Source organism: Aquila chrysaetos, chromosome 10 (assembly GCF_900496995.4).
Source record: "Aquila chrysaetos chrysaetos chromosome 10, bAquChr1.4, whole genome shotgun sequence".
Taxonomy (NCBI): Eukaryota; Metazoa; Chordata; class Aves; order Accipitriformes; family Accipitridae; genus Aquila; species Aquila chrysaetos.
In genome coordinates, this window is record NC_044013.1 from 11,375,411 (window position 1) to 11,394,490 (window position 19,080).

At 38.8% G+C, this 19,080-nt stretch overlaps 1 protein-coding gene across 12 annotated transcripts in view; it reads left to right on the forward strand.

Moving 5' to 3' along the window:
- ABCC5 (ATP binding cassette subfamily C member 5) overlaps positions 1–19,080 on the forward strand; it is a 74,575-nt gene that overhangs the window by 15,101 nt on the left and 40,394 nt on the right. For 8 of the 12 annotated variants that reach the window (XR_005933471.1, XR_005933472.1, XM_041126971.1 and 5 more), the window contains exons 3-16: positions 1,918–2,078; positions 2,300–2,455; positions 3,218–3,365; positions 8,038–8,271; positions 8,384–8,557; positions 9,906–10,053; positions 10,563–10,711; positions 11,363–11,470; positions 13,253–13,603; positions 15,100–15,171; positions 15,303–15,427; positions 16,637–16,709; positions 17,284–17,487; positions 18,160–18,303. Coding sequence is in view for 9 of the 12 variants with exons in the window: in XM_041126971.1 (XP_040982905.1) it covers positions 1,918–2,078; positions 2,300–2,455; positions 3,218–3,365; positions 8,038–8,271; positions 8,384–8,557; positions 9,906–10,053; positions 10,563–10,711; positions 11,363–11,470; positions 13,253–13,603; positions 15,100–15,171; positions 15,303–15,427; positions 16,637–16,709; positions 17,284–17,487; positions 18,160–18,303 (2,247 nt within the window). In the remaining 3 variants the exon portion in view is untranslated. Of the gene's footprint in view, positions 1–1,917; positions 2,079–2,299; positions 2,456–3,217; positions 3,366–3,576; positions 7,574–8,037; positions 8,272–8,383; positions 8,558–9,905; positions 10,054–10,562; positions 10,712–11,362; positions 11,471–13,252; positions 13,604–15,099; positions 15,172–15,302; positions 15,428–16,636; positions 16,710–17,283; positions 17,488–18,159; positions 18,304–19,080 lie in introns of those variants that run through there. The other 4 variants (XM_041126975.1, XM_041126976.1, XM_041126977.1 and 1 more) reach the window with 3 other exon arrangements.

Consider the following 19,080-nt stretch of genomic DNA (forward strand, 5'->3'; position numbering starts at 1 on the left):
TACAGTATCTTGCAGTTGTGCTTTCTTATTAAAAAGCTATTCTTGTTTGTAAGTGGTGAAAAACTTCTTTTATGCTGACAAATACAGTGGTTTTGGAAGACTTTTTTTTAACTTACAGGCACTTTTTGTGTGCTCTGAAAAACAATGATTCTGCAAATAGCCTGTGACATCACTTACAAGCATGTTATCAGCAATAGGGTGTTTAGGTAAATCTGCCTGGGGCTCTTGCAGAGGGTAACAGCAAACTAGCTATAAATTTGTCGGCTGTAACCATAAAAGCAGTGGTGCAGAACTTTTCCCTACTACTGAGTCGTTTGAAACATCTTTGGCAGGTCCCTTATTAATGCTGATTTGGGTAGATTTAGTAAGGTGTTATTGCCCTTAGTAATTTGATACAAAATTGAGTGAGAAGTCTTTTAATTCAGATTTCAAGCATTGCATATTTTTGAGTCACTCCATGTATCATGATGTTGTAATGTTCTTTTGTTTTCTTATTACTTAGCTATCTTTTGTAATCATAGCTTTAGGCTTAGTGAATAAGTTTTTTTGAGATCAGGACCGTGGATTGTTGACAACACCCTTTAGGCACTATTTAAGTACTTTGGTTAAATAAAAAAAGGACAGATTTATGCTATTATCAATTACCTGTTCTTGTCCTTCACATGAGTGGAAGCTAGGTGTATTAATGTGCTACATGCTTACATGTTAATGGAGTACAGACTAAGTCTCCAATAAATGGTGGCATTTCAGACAAAAATTACATGATGAGAAGTTAGGAACCAAGTGCTTGCTATTGATACGCGTTTAGTGCTTTGCAGATACTGTGTTTTTGGGAGGCTACAAGGCCTTACAGTTGCTGTTTTCAAAGACATTAAGTAACTTTGCTCTGGTAAGGCAACTAATAAGGGTAAACATAGTATCTCTGTTTGTGAGACAGCCAGGAAGATTTTTACCTCAGAACTGTTTTGTTTTTTTTCCACAAAGTAGCTCCATGTCAAAAAACTAGGATACAAACAGGTAACATGGCATTGCAATAAATGGTCCATTAAGTTAGCAGAACCAGTAGTGAGCCCTCTGTGAGTATAGATAGCAAGCTAATCTCCTCAGATAGTTTTGCCACATCTAGCTTCTGATCAAAAGATTTGTTTGAACTCTGCAGTGTTTTGACTACTCCATATCACTGCTGTTCCTTTCTCCTCTTAGATTAGCGTTTAGGTCTGCCTTTCACTAGGGCTGTGGAAAAACTCCTCTGAGATAAGGCTTGCCTTTTAAGTGGTTGTTAATAAAGTTGCTGAGCCATTGAAAAGTGTGTCTGGGAGCAGAGAAAATTATCTTTGTTCCCTTTAGTTTATGGAAAAAGAGAAAAAGCAGGAAGCATGATAAAAGAAAGTACAATTCTGCTTAATGCATATTTGTTTTTTGATCTAATCCAGGTTACTTTTGAAGAAGGGACTTTAGTAGTATTCTGAAAATAATTGGAATTTTCTGTGGATAAGTATCTAAATTACACAAAGAGGGTGTAAATTCATCAAGAATGTATGTCAGTTTCACTGTATTAGCCAGTCACTGATTTCCTGAACTGATATCATAGGTACTTGATTTTGTAATTTTTCTCTATTGTATTTCCTGTGGCAGGATGCAGGATTAGTCTGGTCTATCCATTTATCCTTTGAATGCAGAGTCACAATACAGGTGTTAATTTATGTTTTGGAAATGCATCAGTCTAATGAGATCTAGAATGTGTCCCTTCAGTGTCTTTGCTGCCAGGCTGAAGCCTGTACTCTAAGACATTTAAATGATAGTGATTACTGTTGTGCAGTAATTTACAGAAGAAAGAGGTGCAAAGTTGCTGGAGTCAGGAGTCATGGACTTTAAACATAGTTTTGACCTCTGACTCTGCTGTCTTTCTTGTAAAAGCAGATTGAATGCCAGGATGCCTTGGAAGCAGCTGCTCGGGCAGAGGGCCTGCCACTGGACACCTCTGTGCATTCCCAGCTGAGAATGCTGGACGAAGAGCATCACAAGGGCAAATACCACCATGGCCTGAACGTGCTGAAACCCATACGGACTACTTCCAAGTAAGTCTTTAGGCAGCAAAAGAACTGATACAGCATTTGCTTTTCAAACCAGTCACAAAGCAGAACTGCAGCTGTAGGTCTGCTGACTGATAGTGAAAACAGAATTTGTTTAGCAAGTATGACTGGCATGGGCCAATTTCAATGAGAGGAGGCTTTGTTTTTCTCTGGGATTTACAATTCTGTTTCCTTTTTCATTTGTTCGTGTTTTTTTTTCCTTTTAGACACCAGCACCCTGTTGATAATGCTGGGCTTTTCTCCTGCATGACCTTCTCCTGGCTCACTCCTTTGGCCCACAGAGCATACAAGAAAGGGGAATTGTTTATGGATGATGTATGGTCTTTATCAAGGCATGAGTCTTCAGATGTCAATTGTAGAAGGTAGAGATATCTCATTCCTTATTATTTTCTTGTTTCGGTTTTTTTTTTAATACGTTAGTTCACAGGCAATGATATACTATTGCCCTGGAAAAGCAGCACTGATACTGTGTTCTGCCTTTCTCAGAATAGTGGAATTTAGTTTTATCCTTCATAGACCACTTCCTCTCGCTGCACTGCTTCTGTACTCTTGCCAATTTCAGTGAATTTAGAGGATTCTGTCTCCCAGAGTGTTTTGCAATTATTTTTCTGATTTTGCATGTCTTTAAACTATTTTTTTATTAAAACGAAGTTCTTTCTCAAGGCTACACTGAAAAAAATCTTGTGCTAAAATAATGAAAAGTAATACTGACAGTAGCAAGGTGATTTGAATATGGGTCAGATCTTGTGATCAGGCTAACGTTTTATAGCTAATGTGGAGTCAAAACCTGAGAAAAATTCTCAACTCTTCTGTCAGATCAGCAAGAAAAGACTGTGACAAGTCAGTATATTAAGATTGCCAAAAAGACTCCAGGCAAAGCAAAAGGCATTGTGTTTTTCATCCCTCTCATCTGTAGAAGTAACACAACATAGATATTTCAAGATGCAGATATTTCTCTTGATTTATTTCTCTGTACCTCACCATGTATTTATTTCTCTTGATATCTAGTAATTTTTGTTGCCTTAACCTAGGAAGTGCTCGGAATTTTCACAAAGAAATACCTATGAGATTGTACCTTCTCTCATGGTGAAAAATTTATAGCGTGAGGCTTCTGTTTTTATTAGGCTGGAGAGATTGTGGCAGGAAGAACTGAAAGAAAGTGGGCCCGATGATGCTTCTCTCCGGAGGGTTGTGTGGATTTTCTGCCGCACGAGGCTCATCATTTCCATAGTGTGTCTGATGATCACGCAGCTCGCTGGTTTTAGTGGACCAGTAAGTAATATCCATCCTTTTTTTAACAACCCCAGAGGGCTCCATCTCATGGCCAACTGTAAAGTCTTAAGGTTTCATTGCAGAATCACTTAAATGTTTTGACTAGCTAGAAATTTTGGGGCAAAATTCCAGAGTGATTCAATAATCCAAGATAGGTTTCCTACAGGTGGTGGATCAGTTGCTGAATACCGAGGCAAGTTCTTGCAGGAGGGAGGGGGAGTTTAGGTATCCTGGAGGAAATGCACACTTGGTTTTTCTCTTTGGTTTTGAGTATAGTTTAAAGTTCTTCCTTAACTGGTATGTGGTCTCTTTGCATAAAATTCTTATGTGCAGGTCTTTTAATTGTTTTCTTTTTCTTTTTGCAATTCTGTAAATTAATCTTGGAATAAAATTCAATCTGATAAAACACTAATCTTAGATTATTGGCATTAATAGCACAGTCTTCAAGAAGTGGAATGAAACAATTTTATTAGAGCACTACTTAAAAACTAATGTGAGCAGGTCTCAAGAAGTCTGTGGGTATAGATCCTACAGAGAATGGTCAGACAGGTTTCATGTAGAAGTGTTAGAGTACATTATTGCCTCTAGGAACTGCTGCTGTTTGTTGCTATGGGTCGTAATGAAGATAACAACATATGGGACTTGACATTCACGCCATTTTTTGTCACCTGTTTGTTGCACGTGCTGTGCAGATTTACAGTTGAAATTTTGACTAAATTTATTCTCTACACATTTCCCTTGAGGAGTAGGAGCAGTATTACTGCTAGTAGTACACGTTTCAGTGTGCTGGTAAGCTGAAGTTTCATTTCTTGGGTAAGTACACTTGGGTGCACTGTTAGGTGAAATGTCTTTTTAAAATGTTTTCCTGCTTTTAAATGTCTTATCAAAATGATGTTCTGCTTTTTAAGCCTTTTTAAAGTTTGCCTTGTTACATGTAATATGAATAACAATAAATATTTCTGTGGTATTGTTTTCTTGGTAATAATTTATAGTAGCTTGTATTATAAAATATACGAACATACTTTGGTAATTAACAATAAATCATGATTAAGGTTTTAACAGCACTAGCTTTCCCCAAGAAGAGCTTCTGTCATTGTTTCACTACAGGGCTTTAGTAGATGCTTTTATTTTTAGCAAAGAACTTGCAGCAGGGTTGCCCCTAATTTCTGTAGTGTAATTTTCTCAGTTTGTCTCAGCCAAACTGCTGAATGAGAGAGAGTGGGAGGGGAAGGAGAAAAACAAACCAACTTGACTAGGCTGGGGGCTACCGCTGCAATTGATGCTCGATTTGGGTTATTTAAAATTATCTATAGATATTTGCCCATTTACAGGCAACCTTATTCATTTCTCTGAATAAGGAACAATTCCCTTTTGGTTCCACCATTCGGCATGAAAAATAAGTCTTTACCATCCCTCCTCCCTGTTTTTAAAAATGGCATGCCTCATAGATATGCCTATGCTGTCTCCTCAGAAGTATCAGTGCTTTCTTGTATTGTTACACCCTTTCAGTCACCTGAAGGTGAAAAGGGAGATCAGGAAAAGCACTTGACTTGACCTCATGTGTTGGTGAAAATTATAAAAATGGAGTTAAACACAATATAAACTTCAAAAATTTTAATTGAATGTCTATGACCTTGAAATGCCAGCCAACAGCTGTGGCTTTGCTAATGAGCATTGTGATAGTTATAACTGGAAAGGAGTTGTTGCAGACTTCCTGTGGTGTTTTTTTTTAATACCAAATAGATCCTTCAAGGGTCTTCCTTTTTTTTTTTTTTTTTTTTTTTTTTTTTTTTTTTGATAAATTCTGCATCTGGCACAGTATCCAAACCCATAACCTGGTGAGACAGCTGTGTGTGTCAGACTGCCTTGTAATAACCATCAGAATGTACTAGTATAGGTGAGATACTATTTATCTTCAGTGAGTATTTGCTGCCATTTGATCAGCTACCAAAACTTACAAGTTTGGGTTGAGGAGCAAAGAAGTTTTTCGATTACTAAACATAATCAGTTTAACTCCAGGTCTGAACAATGTACCGGTTTGTAACTGTTCAGAGCTATTCTTCCTGTTTGGGAGATGGGGAAACTTGCTATCTTAGTGGAGTACAGCTTGACAGTTTGGTCAGTTATTGGAGGGGGGAGTGGTAAGCTATTGGAGGTAAGTTTCCCGATTTCCCAGTTGGCTCCAGTTGCAGCCTGCCCCATGCTGGCTGCAGCAGGGACGCCGGCACTGCAGTGGGACCAGTGACAGAAGCTGTTCTTTAGAATTTTCAGGATGGCTGTTTTCTGCGTCAGAATGAGACAGTCCTGCTGGGCAGAGCCAACGCCAAGAGCAAAGGTAAGGTAATGTTTATTCAATGGGAATGCTTAAGACAGCCGAGCAGCTAGTACCAACTACTACGGTAATAGTCGCAGGAGTTCCTTTTTCCCTGATAGCTTGAGTTTTAGTTTTTGTACTGTAACTTTCTTGTTTTGTAAATAACTTTATGCTGGATTCTTGTCATTAAACTAGTTTGAATTCAAATAATATGTGTTCAGATGTAAATGTTAATTCTGTGTGACTTTTTTCCCCTCCCTTTTCAAAATTCTTTAATCTGCTGTTTCCTCTTTTCTTTCTTCCGGAAAAAAAAAAAAAAAATGGGGGTATAATGTAAGCTGCTCTCTATTTCATCACGGGAGATGCTGAATCTATAAAATAGTGCTGAAAAATTGCACTAAAAAGTTTTGGGAGGAATGAGACCCCAGGAAACATCTGCTATCTTTATACATCCTCTCTTGGAGACTTTCAGCAATGCTGTGGTGTGCGAGAAAATGCTTGCAGTCTGCGACCATGCTGAGTTACAGCTCGTGAGGAAAAAGGGGGATTTTCACCCCAATTGCTCAGTGACTCAGTTGCATATGTTGGATTGAATACTGGAAAAAGAAGTCAGTAATCTCCTTAGTAACTGCAAACCAACTGTATGCAGTTGTGGTCCAAACAGTCGATGTAAAACTAAATCCAAGTAAGGAGAAAGTTGGAATGCAATAGATCTGTGAATGTGAGCCCCTCACATTTGTTCAGGGATTGGTATGTAAATTTTCTCAGTGGCCATTCTAGAACCTGATGGACATCTGGCTTTAATTCACACCTGTGAAAAAGAAAGAGCAAAATTATTTACAGCATGTTTCCTTGGTTCTGACGTGCAGAATTACTTTCCTCAGAACAGATGAATTTGATCTCCATTTTTTTCTGTTATTTGGTGCTGGGCTATAGCTATCAATACCTTTGCTGAAGTAGTGGGGTTTTGTTTTTTTCCTCTCTCTTCAAACTATACAGAACTCTTATTTGCAAAACCTGGTGTAGCCAAGAGGACTTCAATGGACTATGATGTGAAAGGCTTCTCAAATATTTTCTTTGGTCTCAGATTTTTTTTGTTGCTTTTTATTGTGGGCAAAGGTAATTCTCTGCTCTGTACTAGCATATCAAAAGCACCAGTATCTTAAAGCATCATTTGTTGAAAAGCTCTCTAGGAAATCTTTTGCTGTCTGTGAAGCCTTACTGTAGGATACTTTTTAAACCACATTTCAGAATTTGTGCAGCCTCAGAAGCCTCCTCTGTTGGCACCTGCAAGTTTGACTTCTTTTGGACTTCATGAACAAATACTGTTCTGTTTTTGTATCTTTACAATTTTGTGTGTAGTTTCAAATCTAGTTTATGTTAGAGGCTAAGACTGACTGTTAGATATTAGCCCTTTATTATTATCCTGTATGTGCAGATTGTATGTTTATACAATGCTCTACCTGTTGTACAGTGTTTTTGAGATGTTACCATTTAAGATGGCACTTCATTTCAAATAAAAGCCTATTGTTTCGCAGTCAATAGTATTTAATATCGCTGGTGATTGTGAGTTGTATGATGTTATATTGTGCCGTTGGACCACAAAGAGCTGGAGGTGGGAATCGGTGGTTCTGGGGGCTGTCCTCTTTCTGCAGGTGATGTTTGAAATGTGATTCCTGAGGTAAAATGTTTATGTTTTGGGGGGGAGAGGGTATGGGGAGGGATTGAATGGTTAGTTTTTTGTCTTTTTTTTTTCTCCCCTGTCCCCAATGATTTGTGGTATTGCGTACCTTGTGCTTTCTGCTTGTTTTTTTCTTTACTATTAAACTGCTGATGTTTATTTCCAGGAATGTTTTGCAAATGTCCTTCTCACTCTTCCCCTCTACAACTGTAGGTACATTGTTCCTTTTTATCAAATAAGCACGTTTGAAGCAAACCAAAGATAAAATAAAAAAGGTCTTAATGTCACGTAAAGGAATGTTTCTTAATGTGCGCAGATGTATAAGTAGTGACTATATTTTAAAACTCTTCTATATGATAATGCATTGCTTTCAGCTAACTGACAGATTTATGTTAAGTTAGAAGACACGGAGGATTAGAAGCGTGCTGCGAGGAATATGGTTCCAAATTAAACTCTCTTTACTTACTAAATTTGACTCAGTGCTTGGCTCTCAGCAGGGCTTTGTGTTACAGTACTTCTTGTATTGACACCTTTTACTTCTAGAAAGAAGATGCTTTCTATTTCAAACGGCTCTTTTAAAAGCAAAGTAGCCTACTTATTTCTAACTTAACATAAAGTTGTTGCATGGTCTTCTGGGATGATGGGGTGTTCATGCAAACTTGCATTTCTTCCTGTAGGCGTTCGTTGTGAAACATCTTTTGGAGTATACCCAACAGAGTGAGTCCAACCTGCAGTACAGCTTGTTTTTAGTTTTTGGCATCTTTATGACGGAAATAGTGCGATCTTGGTCCCTTGCACTAACCTGGGCTTTGAATTACCGCACGGGGGTTAGACTGCGTGGAGCTATCTTGACAATGGCGTTTAAGAAAATTCTTAAGCTGAAGAACATCAAGGAGAAGTCTCTTGGAGAGGTAAGCTGCTGCATAATTTTGGAAATTGCAGTGTGAAAATGGATATGCAATATATTCCTTTGAGAATGAGCTGTGCCTTAAATCTAAATAATCTGTTATGTGTATTTTTCAGCTCATAAATGTATGTTCCAATGATGGTCAAAGGATGTTTGAAGCTGCAGCAGTTGGGAGTTTGTTGGCTGGGGGGCCTATTGTGGCCATCTTAGGAATGGTTTATAATGTGATTATTCTGGGTCCAACAGGCTTCTTGGGCTCTGCTGTCTTCATCCTTTTCTACCCAGCAATGGTGAGTGGGAAAGAGTTAAGTCTTGCTTCCCATTTTCATTAGGTCAGACATAGGTGTAGTTCTGAATAGAAGGTGTTGAAATGTGCTAGATTTAGCTCGTTTATGGTGCTGCATGTTATTGGTGGTGTTTCTAAAGATAGTGCATGAAGCAGAAATTTGGAAACAGGAAGCTCGAAATGGTAAAGAAAATTAGAAAATGGAAATAGGAAAGCTGATAGATTTGACTGAGATAAACGTGCATAGCTAAATTAAACTACAGAATACTTAGGTGGTTTTGGTTGAGGTTGGAAAGACACAAGGTCTCCAGCTTGCGTACAGGAGCTCAGTGTTGCATGAGCACATCGCTCTTGATTTCAAGAAAAGATGTTGAAAAGCACCGCATCTGGGAGAGGGTGTTCTTGATTGGTTACTCCTGCCTCTACTTCTGCTGAGCTGTGAAATAGGCTAGTTCAAGCCAAAGTCTTCTTGCCTCTAAAATGCCCTGTAAGGCTGCTAAGATTTGTCACTATATTCATAATACAAATTTTAAAAAGCATGGAGGCTGAATACTGTGAGGTCCACTTTGGTCCAATTTATCTGGCCAACAGTGAGGATTAAAATAATGGGAATTATATTTTAAAGAGGGGAATAAGAAATGGAGTTTGATCATCTTTTCCAGTTATTTTCAGCAGTCCTTCTCTATTGATAGGGACTCCAAAAGAGATTGCAGGAGTATGAAGAAGGGTAAAGAGCTGAAAACTTCCTAAAGTAGTGTGTTGGTTTTGAATTTCAGACCAGGAATGGGATGAATGTAAGGGTAGCAGATACTTAGAAACACATGAACAGCTATTTATTTCTAGATTGGTTTAGTAAAAGTGTTAAAACTGTTTTACCACCTTCATAGCACTGGCATATGGTAGAAATTGATCTGGCTGAGCAAAGTTCAGCTTGCTCTTTTGCTTTATGGGACCAGGTTAAAGGGTTGGCGTAAATGGGTTCTACTGTTTATTTGCCATGAGGGTCAGCTTGGTGTGTCTTTAGGTTAATGCATTTGTAGTCTTTGTGCTTCAGAAACTTTAACAAATCTGGTACTATTCAATGTGGGTAAAAGCGCACACCTTTGTTTTCACAAATTTTATTTGTGTTAAAACTTGCTATCATGAGTCTATTGCTCAGCGCAGATGGGGTGGGAGGATATGAATAGTGTTTGCAGCCAGCCAGACTTTTATGTTAGAACAATAGTTGCCTTGCCCCATCCCTGAATCCCTTTTTCAGATTCAAAATTGGCTTTCTCTGGTAATTAAGAGTTGAATGTACTTGCTCTTTCTGAGTTGCCATTAATGTTGCATGGTGTTGCCTTTTGTTTCAGATGTTTGTATCACGTCTCACAGCTTATTTCAGAAGAAAATGTGTATCAACAACAGATGAGCGTGTGCAAAAGATGAATGAAGTTCTTAATTACATTAAGTTCATTAAAATGTATGCCTGGGTCAAACCATTTTCTCAGAATGTTCAAAGTGAGTTCACACAGTCTGTAAATGTTTCCTTTTGTGCAGATGCCCCATTGCTTAGTAGCCTGGTGCTTCCTCATAGCTTAGTACCATAGATGTCGATGTACGTGCAGTGTAATAACACTTTCATCCTTCAGGCTTCCTATTTGTTATGCAAGATGGGTTGGACAAACAGATGTGCTTCTAAAGTTTCACCTTCTAGCATAATGATGTTTGTGGCTTGGCATTAATCTTAGATTTTAAAATTTTGTTCCATTTTTTATCATTTACTAAATGTGCTGGCTGCTCCATTTTTAAATAAAGGAAAAAGACCTCTATTCCTATGGAGATTTATAGATAATTATAGTTTGCTTCTCTGTAACTGCGGTCTTTATGAGAAAGTACATAATGTGATAAACGCTAAAGCATAGACTTAGGCTTCTCTTACTCAGTGTTTATAGTGCTATGGTAGTGTCTGTTGTGTATGTACCGCCTGAATCATACTGCATATGTGGTGCCCCTATTTATATTTCTAGAAATTCGTGAGGAAGAACGTAAAATCTTAGAGCGTGCGGGCTACTTCCAGAGCATCACTGTGGGTGTGGCTCCCATAGTTGTAGTCATTGCCAGCGTGGTGACCTTTTCTGTCCATATGATCCTTGGCTACGATCTTACAGCAGCTCAGGTAACTTACTGCAGTGTTGAAAATATTCTGTACAATATTGCTACAGTAGCTTTTCTGCTAAGGTGTTTCTCTCCATCATGTTCTTTGCTTTGTGGCTGTGCCTCTGTGGCCAGGCTGTAGCCTTGCTCACAGAAGTGAACATCTGATGGGTGTGACAGCAGCAGATGTAGTCTTCTATTTTGCACAAAAAGCTCTCAGTGCTGTTTTCAGTTCTAACCTTCCCCAGAACAGGTTTTGAGCTGAATGTAAATGAGCACTTCTGTTTGCTATTCCGATAGGGCATTGGGATTACTGCATGTTTTTGTTTTACAGCGTGCTTGGATGCAAACAGCACAAATGTCTTAGAACAGGATTTGAACTGGAGTCTTCACAGTAATAGGCTAATGCAGAATTTGCTAGCTGCTGCTTTTGGTAGACCTACAAACACTGAGGATGTCTGTCTTGGTCTGTTAAAAAGCACTACAGAAGGAGTTGGGTAGATTTGCTGTTTTCTGCTGTTTTGAGAATATGTTGAATATTTAAATGGTTATTCTTGGACTGTCGGCCTTTTCTATGGCTTTGAATTGCTGCTGTGACATTTCAGCTTTCAGAAGGTTGGAGTTGTTAGTATATTGCATCCAAACGTGATTCTCTTTCTTGTCTCATTTTTAGGCATTCACAGTGGTCACTGTCTTTAATTCAATGACTTTTGCTCTAAAAGTAACGCCTTTCTCAGTGAAGTCTCTATCTGAGGCATCTGTTTCTGTTGACAGATTTAAGGTAAGCAGTCATTTGGCCTTGCAGTTTTAACTGTAAGTGTAGAGTGTTGTATGTATATAATAGATGCTAAGGGAACACTTAGAAGGTAATGTTGTTTTAACGACGGAGGAGTTCTTTTTCTTTACACTTAGCAGTCCTGATTATTGGATTCTGCAAAAGTGATACAAGTGTAGTGAAGGAATATTAGAAGTTTAAGATAACAACCAGTGTGGGAAGCAAAATATTCTTATTTAATAATTTTAGAATTTTGATGCTGGCCACTGTAAGAGATAGAATACAGGACTAGATGGCTCTCAGTATAATAATTCTTAAACTCCCTTTTAAGACCATCTGAATGAGAAGACAGTGCAACATCTGCAATGAAATTTCATGTTTTGCTAATGAAACTTTGGAAATGTCATGTATTGTGTAGATAGCTTTGCACAAACCAGTAGAGTTTTATTTGTAGTCATGCAAAACTGAGGTTTTGTGTTTCCAGACCAGATTAAGTGACTGAAACACCACCATATGAATAAAATGCAGTTGTGATCTGACAAAACAGAATCTATGGCAGAAAAGTGAAACCCTTATAACAAACAATCCTTATCTCATCCTTCAACCCCTGTGAACACACTGTATGTACTTTAGTATGAACTCAGAGGACAGGCCTTTATTTTGTCTTCTCTCTTGAAGACAATAGTGCATTGCACATTGCAGAAATTTCCCAATAGGATTCCACAAGCATTGGCAGATACATGGATTCTGTGTAATGCATTCATGAGACAAATCTGGGTGTGAGAAGAATGGGATCTGCAGAATGGTTTTGAGATCTCATTGCTTTTGAGCATTTTTGTTTCATCTTCTGAGTCGCCTTAAATTAGGCTTTCTTAAATTCAAATGCACTGAAGGGAGTTTTGGCGGGGGGAGAGAAGGAGAGGGTAAATTGTAATATCTCCCAGTTTGACTGTAAACAGTATAGTCTGTGTAGGGAGTGTAACACAAGGTGGGGATACTCTAACATCACAGTAAGAATGTAACTGACTTTTTGGCTTTGTAAATGAGTATGAGCTTTCTTATGAATGTATGATTCAGGTATAGCAATTGCAAGAGTAAGTAAGATTGAGAATTGAGAAGTCTTTAATTGCAAATGGCTCCTTAGTTCAAAACATAAATTATGTAAGTGGAAAACATTTTATCTTGTAATTAAACTGTGTGAAAAATCTCTTCCTCATCTGTGTTGATTGTAAATACTGATGGATGTGGTGGAAAACATGATACAATGGACTTAATGGCTTACTTCTTATTGTCAAGCAGCCCAAGATAGGTCAGCTAAATTTGTGTGGGATGACTTTTTCCCAGCAGAAAAAGTTGAAGGGTAAAGGCTGAAGTTAAAAGTCATTCCATCTCCTTCCATAATGAGTTGGTGTGTAGGACAAGTCAGTCACTTTCCCTCAAAGTGACCTCTTCTCTCCAACCCATGTATTCTGCTCATATGTTTTTAATCTGGAAGTTACAGAGCTGCAGTTGCAAACAGTGTTAAAAGAATAAGCCCCTCTCATATCGCATGCAGAGTATTCCAGTTCTATAAAAGTCTTAGTGTATCTAAGTGCTTCCACCACATCCAGGAATGCCCCGGCCACTTAGCAGGCCTGGAGTTAGTTTACACTAATGAGCTACCTTTTGCTCTTCAGCTTCCTCCTACTATATAGCCTGATGTGTTTTGCTGCGTGAGTGTGCCATAGGCTTGTCTCCCAGTCTTGATCAGGTGTCTCATCTTTACACCTCTCTCACAACTCCTATCAGAGTTTATTTCTAATGGAAGAGGTTCATATGATAAAGAAAAAACCAGCCAATCCTCACACCGCGATAGAGGTGAAAAATGCTACCTTGGCTTGGGACTTCTCCCACGCCAGCGTCCAGAGCTCACCAAAGTTGACCCCCAAAGTGAAAAAAGACAAGAAAGTCACCAAGGGCAAGAAAGAGAAAATGAAGCTGCAGAATGAGGGACAGCAAGCTGTGCTGGCAGAGCAGAAGGGCCATCTTCTAGTGGACAATGATGACCATCCTAGCCCTGAAGAGGAGAACAAAATCATCCACCTGGTTAACCTTCGGCTTCAGAGGACTCTCTACAACATTGACTTGGAGATAGAAAAGGTAAGAGAAGAAAGGAGGAAATCTGAGCTTTCAAAAGGCCTCATTTTTTAGCTGTGCCTTGGGATAGAGAGCTGTGTGTTTTTGCATGAAATGGAGCATATTGCTTTTGTGCACTCCTGTAATATCCATGGCAACTGCAGTATCCAGGATGCAGTGTCTGATCTTGATGTAAACAGCTGTGCCATTTTAGCAAATTAGATCTTTGCAAACAGCCTATGAAACAACTGCAGGTTGTATAGCTTTCACATCTAACTGATAGTTTTGCTGTTTGTAGCTTTCAGTACAGTATATGAGCCGATGAGCTTAAAGAATCAGCAGGGCAGCAGGGGTATCAGTGGGGTATTGGTGGATGGTGTATTCCTGCAGCCGTTTGATAATTTTGCAGGGTTTCAGCTATGTTCTGTGTGAACATTTTAGGTGATTAGGTGTTCTAATGGAGCCATAACAGTGCTTTTCATTGAAGAATGTGCAATTTTCTTCCTTGAGAATTTTTGTACAGTAGAAGGACACAGAGGTTTTTCAAGAATTTAGAAGCAGTTGGAGTCCTCATTCCAAGACGGGTAAAAACATGTAAAATGTCAAAGAAAAAGCATTGAACTTAATACATGATGTCTTCCACAAAACAAAAGTTTTGCAGTCTGGCAGTTGGAGGTTGTAGTAATGGGATCCCTGTGTTTATCAGGATATTTATGCTTAAATTGTCTCCTGTAGTCATATAAGTAGAGGGATAGTTTAAACTATTTTAAACTATAAACCCCCTATATTTTAAACTTTTGAGAAGGATTCATATAGTTTAAAAAATAGCCTTGAAAAAGGAGTACACAGCTACTTGAAAATGTAAAGGCTAGTTTTCTATCAGAAGTTTGTAAACAAGAGGAGGCCAACAATGTATTCCACAAATGGCTATATACCCTTTTTGTCCACTTCACCTTTTTTTACAAAAGGAACAAATGTAGTTTTGATGAATTCATTGTTTAATGTGGGTATCAACCCACCCATTTTACTGCAGAGAAATGCTTCAAAGTGACTGGATTCTCACCTTTTCTTGGTACGTGTTCCTTTGCAAACTGCATCTCATAGGCAAAGAGTTTTACTGGACCCGTATATCCTAAATTCTACTTTTCTTTCAGTCTTTCCCTCTTTATATCTTTCCTTTCCACTCTCAAATGCATCTTGGTGCATTCTGTTCAGGTAGGCCTTGGTGCTTTTGGCTGAGTGCAGCATTCTCTGGGCCTGTATCAGGCCCAGTCAAAGGAAAGCTGATCTTAAAATACATTCATTTTTACCTGTATAGTTGATTCACTTTTAGCTCACTGTGGGATAGTATTCACTCTTTATTATTTGAGAGGTAAAATACTGACTGTCTTGCTTTTTTGTCCCTTTTCAGCTGTCATTAATGTCCAACTGTCCCCTTGGAGGTACTAAAGGTAGTCAATTCTGAAAGGGATGGAGAATGTAAGAAATGAGTACCATAATTTATTTTTTTTTCTGTCTAGGGAAAACTTGTTGGAATTTGTGGCAGTGTGGGGAGTGGAAAAACTTCACTTATCTCAGCAATTTTAGGACAGGTGAGAAATTCTGTTTTGACTACTTCTGCTCTTCTCTTTCCTATCTCCTATTTAACTGATTTGTACTCTGTAGAAGTAAGTCTATTCTAAACATGGAATAGCATAATTTCACAGTTTATCTTTAATTTCAGATGACTCTGTTGGAGGGTAGCATTGCAGTAAGTGGAACATTTGCATATGTGGCCCAGCAGGCCTGGATTCTCAATGCTACACTTCGGGACAACATTCTTTTTGGCAAGGAATATGATGAAGAAAGGTTTGTCAGAACTGTTTGCTGATTTTCATGAAAGCTTAGTGTCGTGGTTTAACCCCAGCCAGCAACTAAACACCACGCAGCCTCTCACTCACTTCCCCCCCACCCAGTGGGATGGGGGAGAAAATCGGGAAAAGAAGCAAAACCCGTGGGTTGAGATAAGAACGGTTTAATAGAACAGAAAAGAAGAAACTAATAATGGTAATGATAACACTAATAAAATGACAACAGTAATAATGAAAGGATTGGAATGTACAAATGATGCGCAGTGCAATTGCTCACCACCTGCCAACCGACACCCAGCTAGTCCCCGAGCGGCGATTCCCCGCCCCCACTTCCCAGTTCCTATACTAGATGTGGTGTCCCATGGTATGGAATACCCTGTTGGCCAGTTTGGGTCAGCTGTCCTGGCTGTGTCCTGTGCCAACTTCTTGTGCCCCTCCAGCTTTCTCACTGGCTGGGCATGAGAAGCTGAAAAATCCTTGACTTTAGTCTAAACACTACTGAGCAACAACTGAAAACATCAGTGTTATCAACATTCTTCACATACTGAACTCAAAACATAGCACCGTACCAGCTACTAGGAAGACAGTTAACTCTATCCCAGCTGAAACTAGGACACTTAGTAATTCTTGGCCCAAGCATGGGAAAATTTAATGCAGAGTACACTGTAGTTAAAGCCTATGTGTCCTTTTAGAGTCTGTCTTTAAGATTCCTTTAAGTCTCATTTAAGAGCCTGCCTCTCTTGCACTTGGTCACTGTGGCTGATGTCTGTCAGTGCATCTGTCATTGCTCATTTGCAGTGAGGGCTGTACCTTATGCTGGAGTACTGTCTGATCTCTGTTTTCAGCAGCTGCTGTGGAACAGCACTGAAGTGGCATTTGCTCTTGCTTGTCTTGGCCTTGCCCTCTTTAAACACAGCAACTGCTTTTTGCCATGTATGGGCACCTTCCATGGCCCTCCCCCAGTGGGGGTCTTCCCTGTGGCCTGTGCTAGCTGTCCCTGGATAGAAATTGCCTCCTTACCTTCACTGTACTTCAGAAGTAGGTGATTAATTATCCTCGGTTTCTTCCTAGGAATTCAAGGCAGATAGTTTGCTTTATGCTGCTGGAATGTCTGCTATTAGTGTAGAAAGTGAGATAATACCGTACTTGTTAGATACCTGGGGGGGGAAATAACAGTGTTCTTACTATGTATCTAACTGTTCTTTAGATACAATACCGTGTTGAATGGTTGCTGTCTAAGGCCTGACCTAGCCATCCTTCCAAATGGGGACCTGACAGAGGTATAAATTTTGCTTATAGTAAACTAATCAGTAGATGGAGAAAAGTAGAGTTTTGGTTTGGTAGACTAGACTGGGGTGGGTGGAACATCAGTCTGGTATGCATATAAGCCAAACTGTTGAATGCACCTTCTTGAGCTGAGCTTATCAATGCAGGCCCTGGGCTATTGAGAGTTGAGCTGTGTTTTTGACTCAGATGTTGACAATTTGGGAGTTTTTTATTGTGTTGTAAATATAGCTGCCTTAACAGGACCTATTCGAACTTGATTTAAAATAGCTAAGAAAAAAACATGGCTATGTTAATACAAAAAAAGTTAAATAAGCAAAAAAGTACTGCCACATTTCCAGCACGTTAACCTTGAGTTTGAATGTATAACACATTTCACAAAGAAGTGGACACCTGAACTAGAATATACATATATATGTATTAAAACGATATATAATATTACGGGAGGTGTGTGCATATATATAAAAATAAAAATATTACGGTCTGCTTCATTCCAGCCACCTCTTGAGCTCTGAATATCTGTGTTGCATGGTGCTGTAGAAATAAAATAATGGGTGTGTGTCTGTACAGATTGGTGAACGAGGGGCTAACCTGAGTGGAGGACAGCGTCAGAGAATCAGTCTGGCTCGAGCCCTGTACAGTGACAGGAACATTTACATCCTTGATGATCCCCTTAGTGCCTTAGATGCTCATGTTGGAAATCACATTTTTAACAGTGCAATAAGGAAGCACCTGAAGTCAAAGACTGTCCTTTTCATCACTCATCAGCTTCAGGTACTACATCTCTCATACTTTCTTTCTTGGACTTCCTTGAAATACTGTTTAGTCAATTGCCTTCATACTGGAAATTTCTATGCCCCGACCTGTAACAGCACAACCCTGTCCGTTTATAGGATGCGTGGTTTCTGTTTGCAAACTAAGTTTGCAAATATGCACCGAGCACAATCTAATTCTTTATTTGATACCAGTGCTGCTTGGTGTCTGTTCTGGACTGGTAACACTTGGCTAAAGAAAATTTACCAGAGAAATAAATACCTTGTTCAAAACCACTTTTGTTAACTTGCTATAAAGCTAGTTCATCACATCAGAAAAACTTAGATTTGGTGTCAGTAATCAGAAGGGATGTATTCTGAGATTTTCTTGCTATCTTTTCTGCATAGAAATATTAATACTTAGTATATCAGTATTTGCAGTGTTTAAGTATCCTGAATTGTGTCTTCTATAACAGATTGTTTTTGACAGAACATAAAAACTTTTTATTTGTGTACAGTGAAAGTAATCATGGTGCTGTAGTCAATGCAGGGCCTTTAAAAATCAGATATCTGTTACCTCAGAAGAGGTGTGTTGTCTGCAAATGTCTATAAATTACTGAGAAGGATTGTGTGGGAGTGTGTCTGATTATTGGACATAAAGATAAAGACTTGTTCTTACTGCCATTTTCTCCAGTATCTTGTTGACTGTGATGAAGTGATCTTCATGAAAGAAGGCTGCATTACTGAGCGAGGAAGTCATGAGGAACTGATGAATTTAAATGGGGACTATGCAACTATTTTTAATAACCTACAGCTGGGAGAAACACCACATATTGAGGTACTTGTTTTGTTTATTTTAAAGTGCTCTGAATGATGACTTTTCTGATGAGATGAACCAAATTACATTAATTGGAAGACTGGAAAATGGCTTCACATGTTCATGTGTTGATCTGACCAATAGATTTCCTGTAGAATAATCTGTGCTTCATTAGCACTTCGTATTTGCAGTCACAGTTCCTATTTAGGGAATGCATACTAGAGAGGACTCTGCCAGTGAGCTCATGAGTTGAACATGAAAGTAATGTATCGTCTCCTCTGGTGATGCCCAGAGCAGGAAGCTTGTTGTCTCTTTTATTTTACATGTACACCTCATTTCTTAATTTACCTCCAAATTAGCACAGACCTGGACTGACCTTTGTCTGAAAAAATCTTCCTGGTTTGTTACTTCTTTTTCACATAGGGTGTGACTGAGGCACAGGAGAAATGATGCAACTTGACAAAAGTTAATTTGACATTTTTTTGGAAATGTAACTGTAATTGCTTTGTTTTGGGGGTTTTTGAGAAAAAAGTTGTTGCTTGACACTGCTTCTGTTATGAAACAATGGCTGTAAATGCAAACTTGGATTTGTGCTCTAGTATTTTAGTCAGTGGAAAAAATGTAAATCTAGAAAATAACAAGAACCATTCAGTAGCACATGCATTTAAATTTTCAGCAATTTAATTTTTCCCACCTTTCTCCTGATTGTTTCCTGAAGTTATTCTTTGGAGTAAGCAACTTTGCTGCTTTTTATTTGATGATGATTTACTTCTCTAAGTGTTGTGTGCGTTTTCTCTT